Below are 25,067 nucleotides of genomic sequence, written 5' to 3' on the forward strand. Positions count from 1 at the left end.
GAGTGAGGGTGGGTGAGGGGGGGTGAGGGTGGGGGTGGGGGGGGTGAGACGGTGAGGGTGTGTGAGGGGGGTGAGGGCGAGGGGGTGTGAAGGTGAGGGGGTTGTGAGGGTGAGGGTGAGGGTGTGTGAGGATGTGGGGTGTGAGGGTGGGGGGTGTGAGGGTGGGGGGTGAGGGTGTGTGAGGGTAAGGGTGTGTGAGGGTGAGGTGTGTGAGGATGAGAGGGTGTGTGAGGATGAGAGGGTGTGCGAGGATGAGAGGGTGTGCGAGGATGAGAAGGTGGGTGAGGGGGTGGGGGGTGTGATGGTGAGGGGGTGTGAGGGTGAGGGGGAGTGAGGGTGTGTTTGAGGGTGAGGGGTGCGAGGGTGTGAGGGTGAGGAGTTGTGAGGGTGAGGGGGTGAGGGTGAGGGGGTGTGAGGGTGAGGGGGTGTGAGGGGGTGTGAGGGTGAGGAGGTGTGAGCGTGAGGAGGTGGGGGTGTGAGGGTGAGGGGGTGTGAGGGTGTGTGAGGATGAGAGGGTGTGTGAGGATGAGAGGGTGGGCGAGGATGAGAGGGTGGGCGAGGATGAGAGGGTGGGCGAGGATGAGAGGGTGGGCGAGGATGAGAGGGTGGGCGAGGATGAGAGGGTGGGCGAGGATGAGAGGGTGGGCGAGGATGAGAGGGTGTGCGAGGATGAGAGGGTGTGCGAGGATGAGAGGGTGTGCGAGGATGAGAGGGTGTGCGAGGATGAGAAGGTGTGTGAGGGGGTGTGTGAAGGTGAGGGTGTGAGGGTGAGGGAGGGTGAGGGGGTGTGAGGATGAGTGAAGGTGAGGGGGTTGTGAGGGTGAGGGTGTGGGTGAGGGTGAGAGGGTGAGGGGGGTGAGGGGTTGGAAGGGTAAGGAGGTGAGGGTGAGGGTGAGGGTGTGTGAGGGTGAGGGTGAGGGTGTGTGAGGGTGAGAGGGTGTGCGAGGATGAGAGGGTGTGCGAGGATGAGAGGGTGGGTGAGGGGGTGGGGGGGTGTGGTGGTGAGGGGGTGTGAAGGTGAGGGGGGTGAGGGTGTGTGTGAGGGTGAGGGGTGCGAGGGTGAGGGGTGCGAGGGGGGTGAGGGGTTGTGAGGGTGAGGGGGTGTGAGGGTGAGGGGGTGTGAGGGTGAGGGGGTGTGAGGGTGAGGGGGTGTGAGGGTGAGGGGGTGTGAGGGTGAGGGGGTGTGAGGGTGAGGAGGTGTGAGGGTGCGTGAGGGGGTGTGAGGGTGCGTGAGGGGGTGTGAGGGTGCGTGAGGGGGTGTGAGGGTGCGTGAGGGGGTGTGAGGGTGTGTGAGGATGAGAGGGTGTGTGAGGATGAGAGGGTGTGTGAGGATGAGAGGGTGTGTGAGGATGAGAGGGTGTGTGAGGATGAGAGGGTGTGTGAGGATGAGAGGGTGTGTGAGGATGAGAGGGTGGGCGAGGATGAGAGGGTGGGCGAGGATGAGAGGGTGGGCGAGGATGAGAGGGTGGGCGAGGATGAGAGGGTGGGCGAGGATGAGAGGGTGGGCGAGGATGAGAGGGTGGGCGAGGATGAGAGGGTGGGCGAGGATGAGAGGGTGGACGAGGATGAGAGGGTGTGCGAGGATGAGAGGGTGTGCGAGGATGAGAGGGTGTGCGAGGATGAGAGGGTGTGCGAGGATGAAAAGGTGTGCGAGGATGAAAAGGTGTGTGAGGGGGTGTGTGAAGGTGAGGGGGTGAGGGGGTGTGAGGGTGAGGGGGTGTGAGGGTGAGAGGGGGTGTAAGGGTGAGAGGGGGTGTAAGGGTGAGAGGGGGTGTGAGGGTGAGAGGGGGTGAGAGGGGGTGTGAGGGTGAGAGGGGGTGTGAGGGTGAGTGAGGGTGTGAGAGGGTGAGAGGGTGTGCGAGGGTGAGAGGGTGTGCGAGGGTGAGAGAGGGTGTGCGAGGGTGAGAGAGGGTGTGCGAGGGTGAGAGAGGGTGTGCGAGGGAGTGCGAGGGTGAGAGGGTGTGCGAGGGTGAGAGGGTGTGCGAGGGTGAGAGGGTGTGCGAGGGTGAGAGGGTGTGCGAGGGTGAGAGGGTGTGCGAGGGTGAGGGTGAGAGGGTATGTGAGGGTGAGTGAGGGTGAGAGGGTGAGTGAGGGTGAGAGGGTGAGTGAGGGTGAGAGGGTGAGTGAGGGTGAGAGGGTGAGTGAGGGTGAGAGGGTGAGTGAGGGTGGGTGAGGGTGTGTGAGGGGGATGAGGGAGGGTGGGGGGTGAGAGGGCGAGGAGGTGTGAGAGTGAGGGGGTGTGAGGGTGAGGGTGTGGGGGTGTGAGGGTGTGTGGGTTGTGAGGGTGAGGGGGTATGAGGGTGAGGGGGGTATGAGGGTGAGGGGGTGAAGGGGTGGGTGAGGGGGTGTGTGAGGGTGTGTGTGAGGGTCAAAGGGTGTGCGAGGGTGAGAGGGTGTGCGAGGGTGAGAGGGTGTGCGAGGGTGAGAGGGTGTGCGAGGGTGAGAGGGTGTGCGAGGGTGAGGGTGAGAGGGTGAGTGAGGGTGAGAGGGTGAGTGAGGGTGAGAGGGTGAGTGAGGGTGAGAGGGTGAGTGAGGGTGTGTGAGGGTGAGGGTGTGTGAGGGGGATGAGGGAGGGTGGGGGGTGAGAGGGCGAGGAGGTGTGAGAGTGAGGGGGTGTGAGGGTGAGGGTGTGGGGGTGTGAGGGTGTGTGGGTTGTGAGGGTGAGGGGGTATGAGGGTGAGGGGGTATGAGGGTGAGGGGGTGAAGGGGTGGGTGAGGGGGTGTGTGAGGGTGTGTGAGGGTGTGTGTGAGGGTCAAAGGGTGTGTGAGGGTGAGAGGGTGGGTGAGAGGGTGGGTGAGAGGGTGAGGATGGGTGAGAGGGTGAGGGTGTATGAGGGTGAGGGTGTATGAGGGTGAGGGGGTGTGAGGGTGAGGGGTTGTGAGGGTGAGGGGTTGTGAGGGAGGGTGAGGGGATGTGAGGGAGGGTGAGGGGATGTGAGGGTGAGGGGATGTGAGGGTGAGGGGATGTGAGGGTGAGGGGATGTGAGGGTGAGGGGATGTGAGGGTGAGGGGATGTGAGGGTGAGGGGAAGTGAGGGTGACTGTGTGTGGGGGTGAGAGGCTGTGTGAGGGTGAGAGGGTGTGTGAGAGGGAGAGGGGGAGTGAAGGTGAGGGTGTGTGAGGGTGAGGAGGTGGGTGAGGGGGGGTGAGGGTGTGTGAGGGTGAGGAGGTGCGAGCGTGAGGGTCTGAAGTAAATGGTGGCAGGGCAGACATCATAAGACAGAGAAGAGACTGCGTGGTGACTGTGTTGATCAGTTTCAGAATCAGGAGGGGCAGAGTCAGCACAGTCTGCGAGGGATCAACGTGTCTAGAGGCAAAGCATAGCGGATGTAGCATTGCAGCTAGCAAGTCGAGTGTTTTCAAGCAGAGTGTCCCTAGAGAGATGGCAACACAGCAACAGCATTTGAGGAGCAAGGCTACTGTAAACAAGCACAATAGGTTTTCACTTTCATCCAGAAAAAAACCCAAGAAAGGTGCAGAGAACGCCGAACAAAACACGGCTTCCCCGCGAAATGGATGCAAAAAAAAAAAGCTCTCGCATTGCTGTGGCGGGGGGGGGGGGGGCGGGGGAGCGGAAGAGCATTCCTTTGAAGTCTGATGCCAAGGCTAAGACAAATGGTGGTGTGCGATGTGCACGCGGGGGGCGGGGGAGCGACGGCCTTTGAAGTCTGATGCCGAGGCACAGACATATGGTGGTGTGTCCTCGTGGCTGGCTCTGTGCACGCGCATAGCTCACATGAACTGTACGCGATCCGTAGTTTGGTAGACTTTTTGAATCAATTACTATAAATCTCGCCGATTTATCCCTGTGGGAATAATAAGCGAGACCTACAAAGGGGGAGGGCGCTCACTGCCTGGTATACATGCACACACTATGCACAGATGCATTGTGGCAAATAAACTGCATTAAAACACTCACTTCAGATGAAAGTCTTTACAGTGCTTGCCGTTGTTGTCGCAACTTGGTCCATCCCCCCTTTTTTAAATTGAGGACTCTCTTTGTGGGACGGTTAAAGCAAAACAGGAGCGAAGTGTCATCAGCATATGACACACAATCCAGGCCAAAAGAGTGGACGAGATGAATCGAAGGCTGTATAGCATACTAAACGGAATCAGAGATAATGATGAGCACTGAGGAACTCCACATTTCACCTCGGTCCCTTTCGACCTGAAAGGTGTCACTGATAACGAATGGAAGAGAACCAAGCAAATGCAGTGCCTGAGCGGCCTATATCTGTCAAGCTGTAACCATGATAACATGATCCCTTGTTTCAAATACTGCCAAGAGGTCCCGAATGATCAGACCTACTAGGTGTCCTCTGTCCACGTTCAATTTTAGCACTTTATAATCAGTTGTGTGACATTGATCCTCTCTAGATTCGAAGGCTTCCCACCTCTCCAAATAGCTGAATATCCTAGTAAGGTTCCTACTTCTGTTATGTGGGTAAGTCAGAATGATAACAATGGAACAGTTTGTCAGAGGGCCCGCTCACTGTTCACCAAATGGCAGTCTTGTTTTACTCGCTACTGTGTTTCCCATAACCTCCTGACCTGAGCAACCATGTCTGAGAGCCTAGGTTTATTCTGTCTGCCCCTCCCACAGTCCATGGGGGCAGTGGCAGATCATGTGCCACTGTCCACGAGGCTCCCAGCTCCACTGTTCATTGCCAGAGGCGTGCTGGGCCTTCTGCTTCTTTTTGGTATTCCATAATACACAAGAGTCGTTTCAGCTGCCTGTGGCAGAGGCAACCAGTGGGTCTCTATCACTGGCACAGGTAACACCTCAGGTTCACCACTGGCCCTTGTTGCCACTGGGCCTTCGGAGTGTTGGTCAGCTAGGCCGCCCCATCTACCTCAGCTTCCCGCGTAGTTTCTTCCTCTTGTCAGGTCCCATTGCAAAGTTTGAGTCTTAAAATGTAACGATCCAACTGGATTCCGGTCTGTCCGAGTTACTGCATGCATGGTCAAGATATTTCACTGGAATCACATGTCAGAGTTCAGAGCCTCCGCTTCAAGCGGCCATCTTGGACATGCCCCCCAAATTATCTTGAAAAAAATTATATAAAGACTGTAAAGTATATACTGAAAGATAATTTTTTACTATGTTATGATTTTAAGGCACTGGCAGTCTAAAATGACAGTGGGCAGCCAAAGAAACTTTACATTTCTACACAATGTTTGTAGGGTTTACTTACCTCAGACTGTGCAAGAGCTTGCTGACCCCACCAGATGGGATTGACATCAACGACGATGAGTAATAGATTTATTTCTTCCTCTGCAAATAGTGACATAATAATTATTAGATCTAAAAAAAAAAAACGTCATCCACTCTCATCTCCTAACATAACCCTTCAGTAATCAAATTAAAGTGTGCAATTGTGACAGTCATTAATTTGTAGGCTTGTTTTTGCACATTTTAATTCTTGGTCCTAATACCACGTAGCAACTGTCCTCTCAAATAAAGTTCCTGCGTCTGGCTTTGAATGTATGTGAGTCCCTGTGCTTTTGCTGCCTAATTCCTTATGTTGACAACCTGTATTCAAGTGTTGAAATAAAAAAAATCAAACACATTAGGGTTCAGTTTTTGCATGATTTGTCATCATATATACCAACTGTAAGTATGAAGACAGAGACACAGAAAATGAAATAGCAAAAGAAAAAATATAGCAGAAACATATTTTAAACAAAAGTAAGCTGGGAGAGAAGAGGTCTGACCGAGAGATTGTGTGCTCGATACTGCTTTCCGTGAACCATGGGTCCAAGAAGACATTCTTATATGCTTTAGTGTGAAGAAGTTGCTGAAACATGTGGAAGTAAGATATTATAGGAAAGCTGACATGGTGATATGGGAGAGGAGATTAAAACTAAAGTAAAGTGAATTCAGAGGTGGTGAGTGGACGTCAACCATGAGGGAATGTGGTAAATGATTGGCTTGTGTTTTAGCAACATATACTCAGGGCGGTTTCACTCTTCATAAATATAGATCTAGGGTGTCTAGGATGTTCCCATCATATACTATGTTGAAATTCTGAAGTAGGAGGTTGACACTTTACCTGACAAAGCGGGTTCAAATAAAATATTGATAGAAAACAGCAAACAGTTAGTACAAGTCTACAAGTAAGAATGTACAACAGTGGTGGATGGTGGCATTTGAAAGTGGTGAGGCGTAAATACTGCAGTGTGGCGAGCGAGCGTAGCCAGCGAGCCAGAGGTGGTTCGGCGAGAAAATTTTGAAAAAAAGAGTGGGTAAATGGTGCATTTTCAAGCAAATGTGAGAAGGTTAATAAAGCAATTGTGAAATAGCAGCTATTACATTAATAAAGAGATGTCATAGGAGGTGGCGGTCTCTTTCCCTCCCACTACAGAGCTCATTCTGTCTGACACTGGAGGTGGCGGTCTCTTTTCTTCTCATCACAGACGTCCCGCCGCCTAACACTGGAGGTGATGGTCTCAATCCCTCCCATCACAGAGCTCCCTTTGTCTGACACTGAAGGTGGTGGTTTCTTTTCTTCCCATAGCAGAGCTCCCTTTGTCTGACACTGGAGGTGACTGGAGCTTTCCTTTCCGTCCCACAGCTGCATGTGTCTCGCAGTGAAGGTGACTGTTCGGGTCTCATAGCTCCTTTTGTCTCTCACTGGAGATGGAGGTTTCTTTACCTCTCTTCCCACCGCTCCCTTGTCTGCAACTGGAGGAAGTCGTACCCCTCTCAAACCAGGGCTCTCACTCCAGTGTAGTGCCAACACCTACCCAGAGGCAGGTTCATTCCCAAAAATGTAGAAGTGAGTGGGAAATTACGGGACCTGACTTCCACACATTTATTTTTGCTATTTATTTTTTTAAGTAATTTTTATTGCAGACTTACAGGACATAGAATATTTCCATACATGCATTACATCTCTGGCTCCTCAGTGCACTGTTCTCTGTTCAGCTCCGTACACAGCCTTTAGGCCCACAACCCCGAGGTCGGGCAGCGTCAAGCAGGTAAGTGTTAGAAGCTTGAATATATTAGCAATTACAACCCTTTCGCTTAGGAGAGTGTATGTCTGCTTTTTAGTTTCTTCCCGCATCCTCCCCCCTGAATTCTTTTAACTGTCCCCAACGACCTACCCCCACTCCCCCCCCGCCCCCCAGATCCCACCACCTACGTTGGAGGACTCGTTAAGCCTGAATCTATGGGTGTTATCAGGAGTTAATGATTATCTAGGTGTGTGATGTGCCCGGCGTGTCTTGGGAGTTGTCTCCGCCCGGGTCCGGGGCCTCCTCGTCCTTCTGCAGTGTGCTATTTCTCAAGGTTTGTACTAACGCTTCCCATGCTGCTGCCGTATCCAGTGCCCTAACGTCTGATTTCCGACGAGCCGTTTGGTATCGAAGTGTACTTTCACAAGCAGCCCATTTCAGGAACTCATTGAGCCATCGCCTGTGCGTGGGACCCACTCTCGCCTTCCAAAGTCTTGTGATTTCTCTTTTGGCCAGAAGCAGGCCCATATCTATGAATTTGCTTGTGGTCTTGTTTTTGGGCGTGTGTGGGAACCACTGCAAAATACAGACCGCCATATCAATTGTTACCTCGTTTAGCGTATCACCAATCACTGGCCAGTACTCCCGTAGGTCAGAGCAGGACCATAGCATATGATCCAACTCCGCTCCCTCTGAAGTGCTTCGTGGGCACGCCGCCTCGGCCACCCCGAAATATTTCCTGATTTTACCAGGAGTCATGTAGGCTCTATGAAGGATGTAAAAGTGAATTTGTTGGAAACGCGCATTTCTCATGCTCTTCCGTGCCCGCCGCACTATCCAGGCCCAAGTCGTCTCAGGAATCTCTCTATTTAGGTCCGACTCCCATTTTGCTTTTAGCGCCGTTAAAGGCGGCAGGTTCTGCCGGAGCATTCTGGAGTATAAGCATGTTACAGCCTTGTAAGTCCCGGCCACCATCATGGTGTATTGACAGGCCATGGTCGTCGTTGGTTCCGCGAGTCCCCTCCTTCCAATGCGCCTATATGGCCCCAATCACTGTGGCATGCAGAAGGTATCATCCTTGCTATTTTCTTGTTTGACTTCTTCTGTTTTCAATATTCTGATGCCAATTATTGGGGGAAACTGTTTTTGGAGCCTATAATTAGGGCGTTAACACCTGTAACTGTTGCTTCCTCTACCGCAATAGGTCCAAAACGAAGGAAAGGGCATATGAGGGGGGAGGGGTGAATTTCCGCTAACCAAACACTTAAGTGGATGCTTAAGTTAAGGCCGGCTCTTCCCATAAGCTGGTCTCTGATGTGTTCACATAAATCACGACCTGCATCAGCCTTGGACAATCCGTCTTGGAGGGGATCCATTCCATGAGGCTGCCCTGTCAGCCTCTAGTAGTGAGAACAACCAGTGCTTTATTAGCTAAATATCGACCAGTATAAATAAATAAGTGCAGGGGTCCAAAGTGTTTCTTCCAGGGCAGTGATTCATACTAACACATTTGCAGCTGTTGACTTAGTTGACTGCTAAAAAAACTCTTTGGGCCCAAGCTACGTTCAGAAACATGGACTGAGGAATTTACCAAATTAATACTGGGATAAATTGCCCCTCACTTGAAAGTAGTAGGTTTTCCCCCAAACTCAAAGGACAAATTACCTGATTTTCTTTAACTCTACCAGCATATCATGAGGACTTTCCTCATACTCTTTCAACAGATGGAAAGTCAAATGAAAGATCAAAGCTTGCCCTTTGTTCTTTGAAATTAATTTGCCTCCCCGATTTGGCCTTAGATTTGACAGTATTTTACCCAGGTCACACTAGACACTAGCCTTTGTTGTTAAAATAGCAAATACCCCAGGGGGTAATTTGTGCTTCTTCTCAAGGTCTCCAGAGAGGTGTTCATCGCTTTGGTTGAATCCAGAGCGGGGTGGCTGGTCCACTCCCTCTTGAAGGAGATGATAATGAAACAGAAACTCTATTGAGTTTCAACGATGATACCAAGCACAGGTTACGCAAGGAAAGGGAAACCTTCTGAACCCTCAGAGATGATCACTGAGCCTTTTGGTGGGAAATGTCTACCCTATTTCCTTTAATAGTATAATGCCAAGGGTAATTGTGAGAAGGTAAAGGCAAGTGAAGAAGTCACATGCCAGTGGCCCTACACAAACTCAAAACCACCAAGACAGACACCTTTCAGACCAGCCTGTAAATAATCATGTTATTCTAATAAGTACCTAAATGGTACCTAAATTGTGGTGGGGAGTTACCTAATAACATTTAGAAACGTAAATGTATGACACACTGATTTTATTATACAACAAAAATATTTCCAATATTTGAAAACTTTAAATAATCCAAAACATTACAGTGAATAGGAACTATATATACAGGGATTGCAACAAACCCGTATTGTGCACCTTAACAACAGCCATTGCAGAGTCTTGCCGATATTCAAAAACACTATTAAAATGACCACAGAGTTGCTGTACAAACAAGGTTTACAAGTTCCAATTTTTCCAAACGCCTGCATTCACAAAAGTCAACAAATGTTTTGTGGTACCACATTAACACTTTTTTAAGGCTGTCTATAGTTACAAAAAAACGAATTACAAGCTACAAAACAGGAACTTAGTACAGAAATACATAAACTAATTAAAAAAAAATAGACATTTATTCTAGGGCTTTGTAAAAAAAAAAAAAAACTTCCATTATGCACGAAAGGCACTGACAGGTTGCAGGCAAAGTACCATATCCGTTTTAAGTAGGGATGTAGGATGTTTAAACATGTTAGGATTAAGCACCCGTACCTAGCAAATGAGATCTTCTTATACCAGCTAACAAGAGAAATACTGAGGCAGCATAAAAGGCTACAGTACACCTACTGATTAAAACTTAAATCCAGAGGGGGAAAGGCTAATACATGCTTGTTTTTGGTGTATTGGGAATTAACCATACCTCTGATAGGGAGCAGCATTAAAGACTAGTGCCAAACACATTACTAGAAAAATTGTGAGGCAAAAACCAACACAACACCATTGTTATTATACGGGGTAGCATCCTCACCTGGGGATAGGTCTTTACATACTGATGCTTTTTATACACTGTCTTAGAGTTGTTGCTTTCCATGCTAGGGCATTACCAATCAATCAATCAGAGTACTTGTAAAGCGCGCTACTTACCCGTGAGGGTCCCAAGGCACTGAGGGGAGAGGGGGGTGCTGCTACTGATCGAAGAGCCAGGTCTTGAGGAGTCTTCTGAAGGCGAGTAGGTCTTGGGTCTGCCGTATGTGGGTAGGGAGGGTGTTCCAGGTCTTGGCGGCAAGGTAGGAGAAGGATCTGCCGCCAGAGGTCGTTCGTTGGATGCAGGGGACAGCGGCGAGGGCGAAGCTGGCGGAGCGGAGCTGGGGTGTGGGGGTGTGGAAGCTGAGTCTGTTGTTCAGGTAGGCTGGTCCGGCGTTGTGGAGTGCTTTGGGTGCATGGGTGAGGAGCTTGAAGGTGATCCTCTGGTCGATGGGGAGCCAGTGTAAGTCTCTCAGGTGAGGGGTGATGTGGCTGCGGTGGGGGACATTGACAATCAGTCGGACGGATGCGTTTTGGATGCGTTGTAGTCACCGTAGGTGTTTGGCTGGGATTCCTGCGTAGAGTGCATTGCCGTAGTCCAGTTTGCTGCTGACGAGGGCCTGTGTCACCGCTCTTCTTGTTTCGGTCGGGATCCACTTGTAGATCCTGCGGAGTATGCGGAGAGTGTTATAGCAGGAGGAGGAGACGGCGTTGACCTGCTTAGACATGGATAGGGAGGAGTCGAGGATGAATCCTAGATTGCGTGCATGGTCGGTGGGTGTTGGTGCTGTTCCCAGTGTGGTCGGCCACCATGAGTCATCCCAGGCTGAGGGGGTGAGTCAGAGGATAAGGATCTCTGTTTTGTCCAAGTTCAGCTTCAGACGGCTGCTCCTCATCCAGTCGGCGACGGCCTTCATTCCCTCGTGGAGGTTGGGTTTGGCGGTGTGTGAGTCCTTGGTGAGGGAGAGGATGAGCTGGGTGTGGTCAGCATAGGAGATGATGTTGAGGTCCTGATGGCGAGCCACTTGTGCGAGGGGGGCCATGTAGACATTAAACAGCGTTGGGCTGAGGGATGAGCCCTGGCCTAGTATGAGTGCAGTACTTAAGGTTATGTTCCTTAACATGCAGTGACATCGCAGATAGTAGGAAGGACATAATGCACAGAGCACTGACAACAACTCAGCCTAATACAAAGGATGTAGCTAACTCTCCTCATAGGCTGAGACGTGAGACCCAGAAAGCCAGTGACTGAACACAGGTAACATGGGCCAGTGAGGGGGGCAGCGGGGAGACAGCCGAGTAGAAGGGCACGGGGTGAAAGTGACAGGAGGGACGGCAGGTGTGCAGGGTGCAGAGTATAAAGGGCGAGGGGGGTGTGGACAAAAGAGAGATTAAGTAACAGGACAAAATTTGAGCCAGGGAAAAGAACGACAGACATAGGAGCTTCGGGTATAAAGATGAGCCGGAGAGAAATAATGGAGACAGCAGTGTGTGCCACAAGTGCCCGGGCAGTTGTTTGAGCATGGAGAGAGCAGACCCCCAGAGAGAGCGTGCTGGGTGGGTGACCAGAGTGTAAGAGGTGGCAGCTAAAGACAGACTTTCGAGAAGCAGGGGAGAGTGAATGGGAAGGGTAAAACAATGAGGGTGGAGGGCAGAGGCACTCGGAGAGAGGGACGAGGTCAGCCAGAGTAATGTCGGAAGGGGAGACAGACATCACTGACTGACTTGGTGCTCATTTAACGGCACGCTCCAATAAATTTGCGCGTGCGATGCGCATAACACTGCATACATTAAAATATAAAAATTGTAAAGGAGTAAATTACAATTTTTATATTTTAATTTATGCAGTGTTATGCACGGCGCGCGCGCAAACTTACTGGAGCGCTCCGTTCAGACTAGTTGCAGCATCAGCAATAATGGTTTTGTCATAATAACATAATAGGCCTGCATAATAGCTGCTGGAAACAGATCTCCCAGTGCCCATAGCCCCGCTTGAATAAGCTAAAGAAAAACTGCAATCAATTTTGTAGGAATTATCCTAAGTAACAATGTTTTGAATGCACCCAATCTTGCTGATCCGCTCATATTTAAACAAATACCACAAAAACATAGCACAGCAACACGTTACGACGAAAATAATAATAATAATAATAATAATAATAATAATAATAAGGAAGCTTGTATAGCGCCTGGTTACGCCCACCAGCGTGTCCCCGTGCTGTAGTAAGTGAGAGATCCTAGAGTACCCATGCCCAGACGAAGGCGCCCAGGCCCATTAATGAAGGAGCAAGTGTGTTTTAAGCTCTCTTCTGAACCTGGTCTCGGAAGGTTCCAACAGAAGCTCAAGAGGGAGTTTATTCCAGCTCCTGGCCGCCAAGAGCCAGAATTATCTGCCACCCATTCGGGTCTTCTTGACTTTAGGGATCACCATCAGGCCGGTCCCAGTGATTCTAATGGACCGGGCGGGCCAGATGTTTTGGCATAATGGCATTGCTTTTGGAAATCAGGATCAACTCGACACTGAATAAAGTACCTCAGATTCCAGTACTTCCTAAACACCAGTACCGAAGGAGGAATTTGTTCCGTCATTGCGGACTTAATAAAAAACGGGAAATTTGGTGCTGACTGTTAGCAATAGCAGATGTAATCTCCCAATAATTGCAATTGCAAATAAAATTCCATTCCGACTCTTACTTTTAATTTTTTCTCGGGATCTACTACACACGACGAGGCAGGAGTTGGCCTGCTGCATTGCAAGCCTGGAGAGAACGTCACTGACAGCCAGCATGCGTCCCGAAATAGCCAATCACTACATGGCTTCACATGAAGTCACACAGTGATTGGCTTTAGAAAATGCGTCTTGCAGCAGTGTGCCACCACCCAAGCGCGGCACCCAATAATGGATTTTCCTGCCCTTCTGCGTGGTGGACCAGCCAATCCTGGCGCTGCATGCAGCGCCAGGATTGGCTAGGGGGGCACAGTTACTATCCGTCCATAACAGCCCCGGGGGCTGCGGCCCTGGCTGCTATATGAAGCAGCACCCTTGGACTGCTGCAGCTGAGTCTGGACTGTCACTCAAGCTGCAGCGGCCCAGCCCAGCCCCACCCCCTGGCACACTCCGGATTGAGACGGGCGTCTCCCGGTAGTGGCCGCGGCGCTTATATTCTGCAGCAAGGATGTGAGGAGCTGCATTGCCAATTATTTTTTAGTATACTTACTGCTTGATGGTGCGTGCATGTGTCGTAGTGGGGCTACGCCCCAACGCCCCAATGGACGCACCGCGCCTGATGTATAATGGGTGATATTTAAAAACAAATTATCAGAATCAAGTTCAACAAGTTACAGAAAGAAAAAAATATGTGGAATCTGTACCCCAAACTTTCTTTCATTGCTGAAAGACGGTCACAGATGGAGACATTTTCTGGCAGCAGTTCTCCAGGTAAGACATTGATCAGCCAACTGCATTCCACTTGCTGTAGTCAGGGCCACATTCAAGTAAAGGGAAACAAGGAAGAAACAATAAAATGGGCTTACCCACTTCTGTTTCTGTCTGTGATCATGTATTAATCAGGTAGTCGAGTTTGTCAAAGGTCAGACAGATGATGCACCAACATTAGGAGGCATCAAGACCTGTTGTCTGCAGAGGATGGGTCAGTTTCCTGTATTTTTAAAAGAAAAGAAGTCCCTGAGCGAAAGGATATCTTCTAAGTCGTAGTACAGCCAGCCAAAAAGATATTGTGGAAGGCAATAATCGACCCAAAAATAACCCTAATCTCAAATTAGAACTATCTTCGCTTCTCTAAAATGAAGATTTATAACTAACGTCAGTTTAGGAACTCTGTATAGGGTCAAATGAATTCATGCAACAATTAAGAATATACTATGAAGAACAGTTAAAACCATCAGTTTATTTCTTAAAAATTTATAACAGATCACAGCTTTAAAAAACAATACATAATTCATACATTCCATAAAAAATTATTCACATGCACAATAAAATAAACCAAGAGTCGACGCAGCGTTTCAGTGTTTTATGGAGATGAGTACACCTTCTTCAGGATGTTTTTTTTAAATCACTAAAAAGAAATACAACAAATAAAATTACTTAAAACAGAGTCCTAGTGTATCCTGACGTTAATAATTACATTTTTGCCTATAGCGTATCATCATATATTGGCACATATTACAGCGCCTATAATTTGCAGATGTTTAAACTTGCCAATGTCATTAATTCATTGTCTGGCAATGGAATTATACTATGCACATTGATCCCTATGTTCTGTCAATGCTCCATGTTATATTTCGTACCATTTACATAGGTCTGATTCCTTACGTCCAAAATGCATTTATAAAAGAAAATAGTGTTGTACTGTTGAACATACTCTCACATATATCTTTCTTATGATATTAACCATACCACATAACGTGCATTGGCTTGCTATTCTACCTTGTGCTATATGTCTCTTTAATATAAGTCATACAATCTCACAACATACCTCGAGTATTGAGGGATTTAAGGTAAAAGAATACACATGGATGATACGGCTTCTTGCTCTGTTAGCGGCGTATCCTGCAGTTTTGATGATGATTTTTTAAAAATTTCCACCTAAGGAATAAGTTGTGTCGAGGCGTTTAATTATAACCCCATTAACAAATGCTTCCTTTGACAATGTGAACCTATGTGTCAAGTAGTCAAACAAAATCGTACCTGGGTATAAGCGTTTCATTAAAGTGGATAATTGCTGTACCAAGGGTGACCACCATATGAGTAATAGGATCAGACACAGTTGTGCTAAAAATAGACAGAAATGCACGTTTGTTTTGTTTTTCATGACAAAAACTTTGTTAGTAATGCTCCAGAGTCTTTGGATAAAGTCAAAAAATCAATACCTCTTTTTGAAATGATGAATATAATCCCATCATAAGGGAAGTCTTAAGACTGCTGATCAAATAAAAGAGGGAACGTCTTAATACTTGCTTCCTCTGCCGTTTCGTTTCTCTTCGTACTACGGCATTTAATCTAAAAGTAGAAGATTACCACATGTTAGTACCGCTATTTACCGATCCCAAGCAGTACGGTTTAATGATTGTTGTGTTGAACTCGTTTTTCTCTAATGTTGATCGCTAGATGTTACGAAGTTATATTGATACCCAGCTTTAACTTAAGCAGAGTCAGCAAAAGCGCTGCTCTGGAGTGCTAATGTGGCTTAACTCGGGGTTTACCTAAATAAGAGTTTTGTATCAGAAATTTTGCAAGACGGAAGGGCAATTACCTAAACCCCTCTGCGGCGTCTAACCAACATACCTTCTTATAACGCAGCGGCCTCCCTGTCACAGGATCTTGGTACAGCTTTCTGGCGTATGAGAGGTTTTCTAATCCTGCCGTTTTTAAACACCCTAAAGGTCAGGGGTTACTGGAGGTTACTTAATCACGTGTTGCATGTCGGCCATCTTAAAACGGGTAGTGTTTACCAAAACAAACTACATCCCGTAGTGGTAAAGTCTGAAAATGTTATTTTTAATTTTAATTTTAAACCCATTTTCATTACGTGGTAAACCTAAATCAATTGTTTATTAAAAACTTGCACAGATACGGGTCCGAAATACATAATGTTCTGTACCCGATTTCAGCATATGAAAAAGTGTTGTTATTAGTGTCTACCATCTTGGAGTGGGTTCTTTACAGGTTTGAGGAAGACTTTGTCCAAGGGTAACATACTTAATATATAATACCTCCGTGAATTCTACATAGGGTTTGTTCAAACTTTCCGTCAAGATATTGGCATAATAATGGTTTCCTGTGTTCACTATTAAAATAAAATAAAAGCCTGGGTTGTCATCAAAGATGAATTATCATATACCCGACCAATTGTATTGAATGTGGGTCTTATTGCAGGAGTTACTGGGGGAACTAGGTCTATTCATATTATCTTTTCCCAATCTTCTTTATTATTTAATCCTTTACGAACAGAGTTGAATTTAGACATATAGAATTGTTCTCTCTTTTTTCGTTTCGTTGTTATGTCTCCTCCTCGCATATTCATTTTTATAGACTCCAAAACACACCAACTCAGATCTTGTTTGGTGTGTTTTGCTGTTATCCAATGCTCCACAAGTGGTGCTGTGCTCTTCTGCGTTCTAATTGCAGACCTATGTTCGTTAAGTCTTATTCTTACTTCTCTAGCTGTTTCCCCTATGTATATTAAATCACAGGGGCACTTAATCAAATATATTAAGTTCTTCGACCTACAGTTATGGAACTCTGTGAATCTATGTATCTTGTTGTTTATAGTAATTTCTGGGCCTTTAATGATATTTTTGCAATTACCACATCCACTGCAGGGAAATGTACCTTTAGGAAAGGGGGCCTTATCTAAGGTAAGTTGTTTTGGAGGATTGGTTTCTCTGTATGTTTTAACGAGACTGTTTCTGATTGTTTTGTTCCGTCTGTACGAAAACATAGGTTTAGGAAGAGTGGTGCCATTTTGATTTGCCACAAGATGCCAATTGCGGTTTACTATGTTTTTGATTTTATTGTTAATACTACTATGGTTAGTAATAAAAATCAATGGTGTAGTTTTCTCTTCCATTGGGGTCTTATTCTTGAAAAAATTGTCTCTAATAAAATATTTGGCCCTTTTGTAGGAATGTCTTATCAATCTTTTAGGGTATCCTCTTTCTAGGAATCTCTCTGTGAGGATTTGGGCATGCTTATCATAATCTATATTTTTAGTGCAATTTCTCCTATGTCTAAGGAATTGACCATATGGTATGTTGTTTGGCAGGCTGGATAATAGCTATCAAAATGTAACATAGTGTTCCTGTCCGTTGGTTTTGTGGACAATTCAACCATGAGTTTACCTTCACTGTGTTTAATTACTATGTCTAAAAACTCACATCTGTAGTTGCTTATACAATGGGTGAATCTTAAATTTGGGTCCCCTAGGTTAAGCCAATTGATAAAGTCAATCAGACTTTCCTCCGGGCCCGTCCAGATAAAAAAAGACATCGTCTATATAGCGTGTCCATTGGGAAATATTTTCAAAGAATGGTGCTATGGAGTTAAAAATATGTTGTTCCTCAAATCTCGACACATAAAGACATGCTAAACTTAGGGCATCAGCAGTCTTAAGACTTCCTTTATAAATGACTCCATGATGGGATTATATTCATCATTTCAAAAAGAGGTATTGATTTTTTGACTTTATCCAAAGACTCTGGAGCATTACTAACAAAGTTTTTGTCATGAAAAACAAAACAAACGTGCATTTCTGTCTATTTTTAGCACAACTGTGTCTGATCCTATTACTCATACGGTGGTCACCCTTGGTACAGCAATTATCCACGTTAATGAAATGCTTATACCCAGGTACGATTTTGTTTGACTACTTGACACATAGGTTCACATTGTCAAAGGAAGCATTTGTTAATGGGGGTATAATTAAACGCCCCAACACAACTTATTCCTTAGGTGGAAATTTAAAAAAAAACATCATCAAAACTGCAGGATAAGCCGCTAACAGAGCAAGAAGCCGTATCATCCATGTGTATTCTTTTACCTTAAATCCCTCAATACTCGAGGTATGTTGTGAGATTGTATGACTTATATTAAAGAGACATATAGCACAAGGTAGAATAGCAAGCCAATGCACGTTATGTGGTATGGTTAATATCATAAGAAAGATATATGTGAGAGTATGTTCAACAGTACGACACTATTTTCTTTTATAAATGCGTTTTGGACGTAAGGAATCAGCCATATGTAAGTGGTACGAAATATAACATGGAGCATTGACAGAACATAGGGATCAATGTACATAGTATAATTCCATTGCCAGACAATGAATTAATGACATTGTCAAGTTTAAGCATCTGCAAATTATAGGTGCTGTAATATGTGCCTATATATGATGATACGCTATAAGCAAAAATGTAATTATTAACGTCAGGATACACTAGGACTCTGTTTTAAGTAATTTTAATTGTTGTATTTCTTTTTAGTGATTTAAAAAAACCGTCCTTAAGGTGTACTCATCTCCATAAGACACTGAAACGCCGCGTCGACTCTTGGTTTTTTTATTGTGCATTGTGAATAATTTCTGATGTAATGTATGAATTATATATTGTTTTTTAAAGCTGTGATTTGTTATAAATTTTTAAGAAATAAACTGATGGTTTTAACTGTTCTTCATAGTATATTCTTAATTGTTGCATGAATTCATTTGACCCTATACAGAGTTTCTAAACTGACGTTAGTTATAAATCTTCAAATTTAGAGAAGCGAAGATAGTTCTAATTTGATCTTAGGGTTATTTTTGGGTCGATTATTGCCTTCCACAATATCTTTTTGGGTGGCTGTACTACGACTTAGAAGATATCCTTTCGCTCAGGGACTTCTTTTCTTTTAAACTTGTTCACCCTGTCCCTTATTGGTCCTGAGGGTACCTCCCTTTTTTGGTTTTTGTTTTAGTTTCCTGTATGCCAAATAGTTTACAGGTTTTACTTTATAAATTGGTAAATAGTCCTCACCATACAGGAGGCACGCGGCAGACTTCTGTGCCTTGATGTAGAAGCAAGAGCTGTGATGGCTCGAAAATGTCGGAGAAAACTTTGGGTTGCCGTTTAGTCCAGTGAGTAGGACATGGACGAGCGGCAGGAGCTATGGGAGCTTTGTATTGGCTTCGTACCGGCCTGGTTCTCGGCTCAGTGCTGCTGCCAGTCCACTTCTCCAGCCTCTCTAGTTGACTAGCGGCACCCCTCCCCCCCCAGCGACAGGGAGAGTGGGTGGGGGGCCTGAGCTGACCGGACATGGCCGGAAAGAGCTCGGCCACACCCCCGAGTGTGGCTACCGTCAGCCGGTGACCGCTGAGAGCGTGCCCCAGGTAGACGCAGAGGTGGCACTGTTAGTCCCGGGTGCGGGCTGCATCCACCTGCAGGGCCCCACTCGCCTTGGCCCACAAAATTGCCGCCACAGGTCTTGCCGTCGCTTTCCACCAGTTCCAGCCCTGGCTGCCTCCCCAGCCTTGACCCCCTTACCAGCGCCGACAACCCTTGCCTGGGCCTGCTGCAGGAGGGGAGCAGAGGACACCCCCCCCCCCCCTCCGCTTGGGCCCTCCAGCTGGCCCGGCGTTCTACCCAAGGGGGCCAAGGCAAGTCCAAGCCAGCAGCTCCAGGACACCAGATTCGGGACCTAGGATCCAGGACCTGCTTTAAGAGCTGCAAGGTCACAGGAGGCTGAGGTAAGTGACCATGGCATATCAGCGCTCAACCAAGAATCCAGCGAGAGCTATGCAGAAAAGGGGCTTGGGGGGTACGACCAAGCACTCCACCTGTCTTCGCCTCCCTCCCCCCACCTGACCCCCCTCACCGTTATTACGCCAGAGCCAGGATCATCCAGCCATTGTGTAAACCACGTAGCCAGTCTCTAAAACTCAGACGGCCCAATCCAGACAGCCTCAAAGAGGCGGAGACAGGCTTTATCAGCGTCCTGGAGGGAACAGCAGCGTTCTATCACGCACCAGTAGCATGGTCAAAAAGAGATGTCTGGCCAGAAGCACGGCCAGAAAGAGACAAACAGACTAGGTCTGTGAGAGCCTCCAGGCGCCATTTAAGCACAGTGTAGTAATATCGCCACACGGATGAATAAGTGTAATACAGACACTTAAGAATAAAAAGTAATTCTCTGATTTATTTTGTATGCTCGGTACATAAATGCATGCAGCTCTGTGGGGAACTGCTGGTCAAGTGAAGTAACATTCTTAGAGTCACTTACAAGTACAACATTCTTATTACATACAAACAATTCTAGAGTGACTATCTTTAAAGAGATATATCAATCACTACACAACTCCCTTCTTATACAAAACAAATAAACAATAAGAAAAATAAAAGAACATTTAAAAACAAATCTAATCATCAAATTTCTTTGGAGTAATAATAAGTCTCCCAAACTTGCTAGATTTATTTACCACTGTATTGTCCTTAGTGACAAGCCCACTCTGCACACCCGATTCCTCAATAGAAGGCTGATTATGAGAATGAATTTCTTCAGAATCCAAACCAAGCTGACTACCACCACAATCTTTCTCTTGGGGATCTTCACCACTCACTCCAACATTTGAATCTTGTGCGACTAGTGGAGAATTCACTAATTGAGGACTTTGATCACTTTGATCAGTATTTATGCTCATCTCATTCCCTTTTTCAAGAAATGGTAAAACATCCATCAACCAATACTCTTTCTTCCCTTCTAAAACACATTTTCCCTTAAAAATCGTACTGCCACATATAGCAATACGACTCATATGATGTACAGTACCATCATCAAGTTCAACCGTATTTCTCATGACCTTAGTAACTGTTCTCGGATCCGAAAACTTGGACTGGACTTTACCTGTCTTCCTTCCAGATTTAACTCTTACCATTTGTCCCACCTTAATATACAGTTCTTTGGTACCATGTTTTGCATCAAAATAAAGCTTATTTTCACATTGAGAATTCAAAATGGATTCTTAGACTTGCTCAGAATCCCATTCATATTTCCTGCTCCTCCCTAACCAGGGTTGATTTTGCAACGGGGAAACCTTCCCCGCATCAAACCAAACAGACTCTCTCCAACAGTGTCATGGACAGTAATCCTGTACGACCAGATCAATTTGTTGAGTTAATCATCCCAGTTCGTATTTCCTTTCTTTGCTAACTGTAAAACCCCCTTCACACACTCTGTTTGCCCTTTCAACAACTGAATCTCCCCCGGGGATGATACAACGCCGTAAACTTCTGTTCAATACCAGTATTGTTCATACATTTTTTCATCAAATCTGATCAAAATTGAACTCCATTGTCGGTCAAAATGGAAGTGGAAAACCCTCTCTTAAAAAACATTTCTCTAGAAAACGGATTACAGTATCAGTATCGACTTTAGTGACCACTTCAATTTCAAGCCACCTGGAAAACAAATCCACAAGAACTAGAATGTACTTAGTAACTCCATCTTGCCACATTAAAAGTCCTATAATGTCTAATGCTACGTTTTCCCACGGCACATTTGGACAACTGAGAGATGACATGGGAGGATTAAGTGTTTTATGAGCTTTATCAGAACTTTCACAATTGACACAAGCTCATACATATCTATGTCTAAATCAATTCTCGGATACTAACTACAAAGCTTTAATATTTCTCTTAGAGCGGGACACTCCAGGATGTCCCTCATGGCCTATAATCACAATTCTATTACGTATACCTGAGGGGGGTACAATTTTACCTCCTCTACACATGAAATTACCATCTATACTCAATTAGTCACGAACTTCCCAAAATGCTCTAAGTTTAGGATCAAGCTTGCACTGGTTGGACCATCCATTAGTAATCCTATTTTAAAAGTTGACAGAACTTCATCCTTCAAATATTCTTCATCCCAATCATTCTTACGTAATCCAACTGTATCACTAAACACTCCAGCAACACAAAAATCAAACCAAGGATCAGGCTCAACTTCCTTCATAGGTAAAGATAAACAACGAATAAAATCTGCAATCACATTTTTAGCTCCAGGGACATATTGCACATCATAAAGGAAATCTTGAAGTCTCATAGACATCCTAGCAATTCTTGCTGATGCCCTTGAAATACCCTCAGTGGTCAGTAATTTCGTAAGAGGTTTATGGTCAGATCTTAAGGTAAAAAAAATGTCCCCATATAAATTTCCTAAAATGCTCCAATGGCCCATACACATGCTAACGCCTCTCGTTCTATCACTGAATACTTCTCTTCAGTGGGAGACAGAAAGCTATTATAACTTCCTAACCATGTTCAGAAATCTGTGACAACACACCACCAAAAAGAGTGCCACTGGCGTCAGCCGTTACAATTGTATTAGCAAGAGGATCAAATCCCTGTAATGTGGGTGCATTAGCAATAGACTCCTTGATATTATTGAAAGACTTTTGGCATGCATCATTCCATACAAAGGTAACTTTGCTCTTCATTAGTGAGCGCATGTCATATGTCTTCTGTGAAAAATTATTGACAAACTTCGAAAAATTCTACCAACCCCAGAAAAGATCGCAGCTCGTCTTTTGACTTCGGAGCAGGTGCATTGAGTATGGCCTCTACTAAACTACTCTTGGGTTTAATGCCAGAACCACCGATTTTGTGGCCCAAATATGTGACAGATTTTTCTGCAAACTTGCACTTGCTACTTTCAGCAATGAAACCATTATCTCTAAGAATGGAGACCACTTCTCTCAGGATGCTGTCATTTTTTTGGGGGGGAAACATATTTTATTAATATTTTGTCACCATACAGACTGAAATGTATATCACATCACCTATATCTATCAAATATATTTCCACGTTTACTCCCAACAAACCCCTTGGACCCCCCCCCCCTTCCCTCTACCGTTGGTGTGGGTACATTTCAAGTACACATATCACATCACAAGACCAGCTATACAGATAGTTGTTCACAATACAATTCACTTATCGACGATCACATGCACGATTATTACATATCAATCCCCATCTTCCTTTCGTGAATCCAGCAGGGCCTGGACCAGTGCTTCCCAAGCTCTGGCCAACTCCAAAATCTTTTCATATCTGCTCGTTTGGCTTGTTGGAATCTAATGACGCTCTCATTGCTAGCCCACTTACATAGTTCTGTTCGCTATTGCTTGCTTGGTGGTCCCTCCCTTGACTTCCAGTGCCAAGTTATTTCTCGCTTAGCCAACAATAACCCTAGGTTGATAAATGTGCTAGTTATTTTGGTTTTAACTGTATGCGGGAACCAGTGTAACAAGCAAGTTGCCATGTCGTAATCTAAATGTCTATCTGGTATAGCATTCAGGAGTTCCCCCACCTCTGCCCAATATCGTCCCATGACCGGGCAGTTCCAGAGCATGTGCTCCAGTTCTATGCCCTGTTCCAAACATCTAGGGCACGCTGCATCTTGGACCTGGAAATATTTCAGGATCTTCCCTGGGGTCAGATAAGCTCGGTGTAGTATAAAAAATTGCACCTGCTGAAACCTTGCATTTCTGCTCCCCATCCATGCTCTCTTAAGAATGTGGCCCCATGCTGCTTCTGGTATTGGTCGGCCTATGCTCGTCTCCCATTTTAATTTTAGACCGTCTAGTGGTCGCAGTCCTTCATGTAACATCTGAGACTGAAGGCATGTGACTGCTTTAATAGTCCCCGCGGCCATTACGACGTATTGGCAAGCCATTTTGGTCACTGGTTCCATCTGCCCCCCTTTCCAATGCTTACGAATTGCCGCTATTACCGCTGCATAAATCAGGAAGCTACCTTCAGGGAGCCCATACCTTTCTTGTATCGCCTGCAAGGGCAGCAACCCCCCATCAGTGTACAAGTCCCCTACCATTTGGAGTCCTAGCTGTTCCCATTCCAGGAGGGGAGTCCAATCCCCTCCATGTGGCAGAGCTGTTAGCATGCCCAATGGAATTTCCGGTGCGTATGGGTGCTCCACTCCCGCCCTACGTTGGCTCCTATTCCAACCTAGCCTCAGTGTTCTCTTTTCCATTGTGAGGTCCCTCAGGTCAAGTTTTTGCTGTAGGACTACATATATGAGAGGACATGTCTTTGTATCCCCTTTCCTCGCATATTTTCAGGGCCCCGAAATTCCGCTGCAATGCCTTGCGTAAGGACCTGCAGCTGCGCTGCTAAGTAATAAAGCTCAAAGCCAGGGACTGCCATTCCGCCTTCTGTTTTAGGTCTCATCAATTTAGTCAGCGCTACTCGCATCCGCCCAGTCCCCCACAGGAAGCCTGTGGTCAAAGACCTTAGTTCTTTAAACATACACGGAGGTATCCAAACTGGCAAGGTACGTAAATAATAAAGCAATTAGGTAAAGCTACCATTTTGAGTAGGGCCACCCTCCCCACTACCGAGAGGGGGAGTGTTGACCAGAACGCCATACACCCCTTCAGGGCACTTATACAGCGCCCAACATTCCCCTCTAGCATATCCTTACTTTCGTGATAGATTCTAACCCCTAGGTATGTGAGGTATATCGGTTCCCACTTTATCTCTCTAGCCAACGTCGGTGGGCTCATACATGGCCGGACCGGGAAGAGGCACGTCTTACGCCAATTTACCCTAAGGCCCGAAAGTTCTCCATATTGCGAGAGCAGGGATGCTGCCCCTCGCAATGCCTCATCTGTGTTCTCCAAGAAGAGGAGCACGTCATCTGCATATAATGATATACACTATGGTATTCCATTGAACCTCAGTCCCTGAAAGATTTGACCTGATCTTGCTCGGACCGCGAGGGGCTCTATTGCTAGAGCAAATAACAGTGGAGATAACGACCACCCCTGTCTCGTCCCCCTCAGCACTGGGTACTGGGTGGATATTACCGCCCCCAATCGTACTCTGGCCTGGGACGAGGGTATTATATTCCTCGGCGAAGTCCCAAACTGTTCTACCAGCCCGAACCGCTCCAGCACCCTGTGGAGGAATGCCCACTCCAAACTGTCAAACGCCTTTTCTAAGTCTACTGATAGGACCGCTGGCAATTGTAAGTCATGGTGGTTGTCTCCCATAACCCGTACCAACCTTCGTATGTTCGAATAAGTATTCCTAGTTGGGATGAACCCCGCTTGGTCTGCGTGCACCAACGCGGTCATATGTGGCAGCAGTCGGGTTGCCAATATCAGTATCTTATAGTCCGCCGTCAGCATAGACAACGGCCTATAAGAGGTCACATCTGAATCCTCTCGTCCTGGTTTTAGGAGTGGGATAACCAGCGCCTCTCGCATCGACATAGGCAATTGGCCAAGCTCCCCTGCTTCTGTAAAGACCTCCAACAAGAGGGGCGCCAAAATGTCTATATAAAGGGCATAACATTCTATGGGTAGACCATCCGCTCCCGGTGTCTTGTTCCGGGCCATGTGTTTGATTGCACTCCGGATCTCAGTCAGTGTTATGTCCTGCCCTAATAGCTTTGACTGTTCCTCGTCTAATAGCGGGAGCGGGACCTCTGCTAAATACTCATCTATGTCAGTTTCCGCTACAGATTGCACTT

General features: G+C 46.5%; 1 protein-coding gene across 2 annotated transcripts in view; it reads right to left on the reverse strand.

Annotated features, from left to right (window-relative positions):
- The window catches only part of GTF2H3 (general transcription factor IIH subunit 3), a 140,620-nt gene that overhangs the window by 91,066 nt on the left and 24,487 nt on the right, over nucleotides 1-25,067 (reverse strand). For both annotated transcript variants that reach the window (XM_086942905.1, XM_086942906.1), the window contains exon 2: nucleotides 5,195-5,274. In XM_086942905.1, coding sequence (XP_086799031.1) covers nucleotides 5,195-5,274 — 80 coding nt within the window. The remainder of the gene's footprint in view (nucleotides 1-5,194; nucleotides 5,275-25,067) is intronic.

The sequence above is a fragment of the Lissotriton vulgaris genome, chromosome 11 (assembly GCF_964263255.1).
Source record: "Lissotriton vulgaris chromosome 11, aLisVul1.2, whole genome shotgun sequence".
Lineage (NCBI taxonomy): Eukaryota > Metazoa > Chordata > Amphibia > Caudata > Salamandridae > Lissotriton > Lissotriton vulgaris.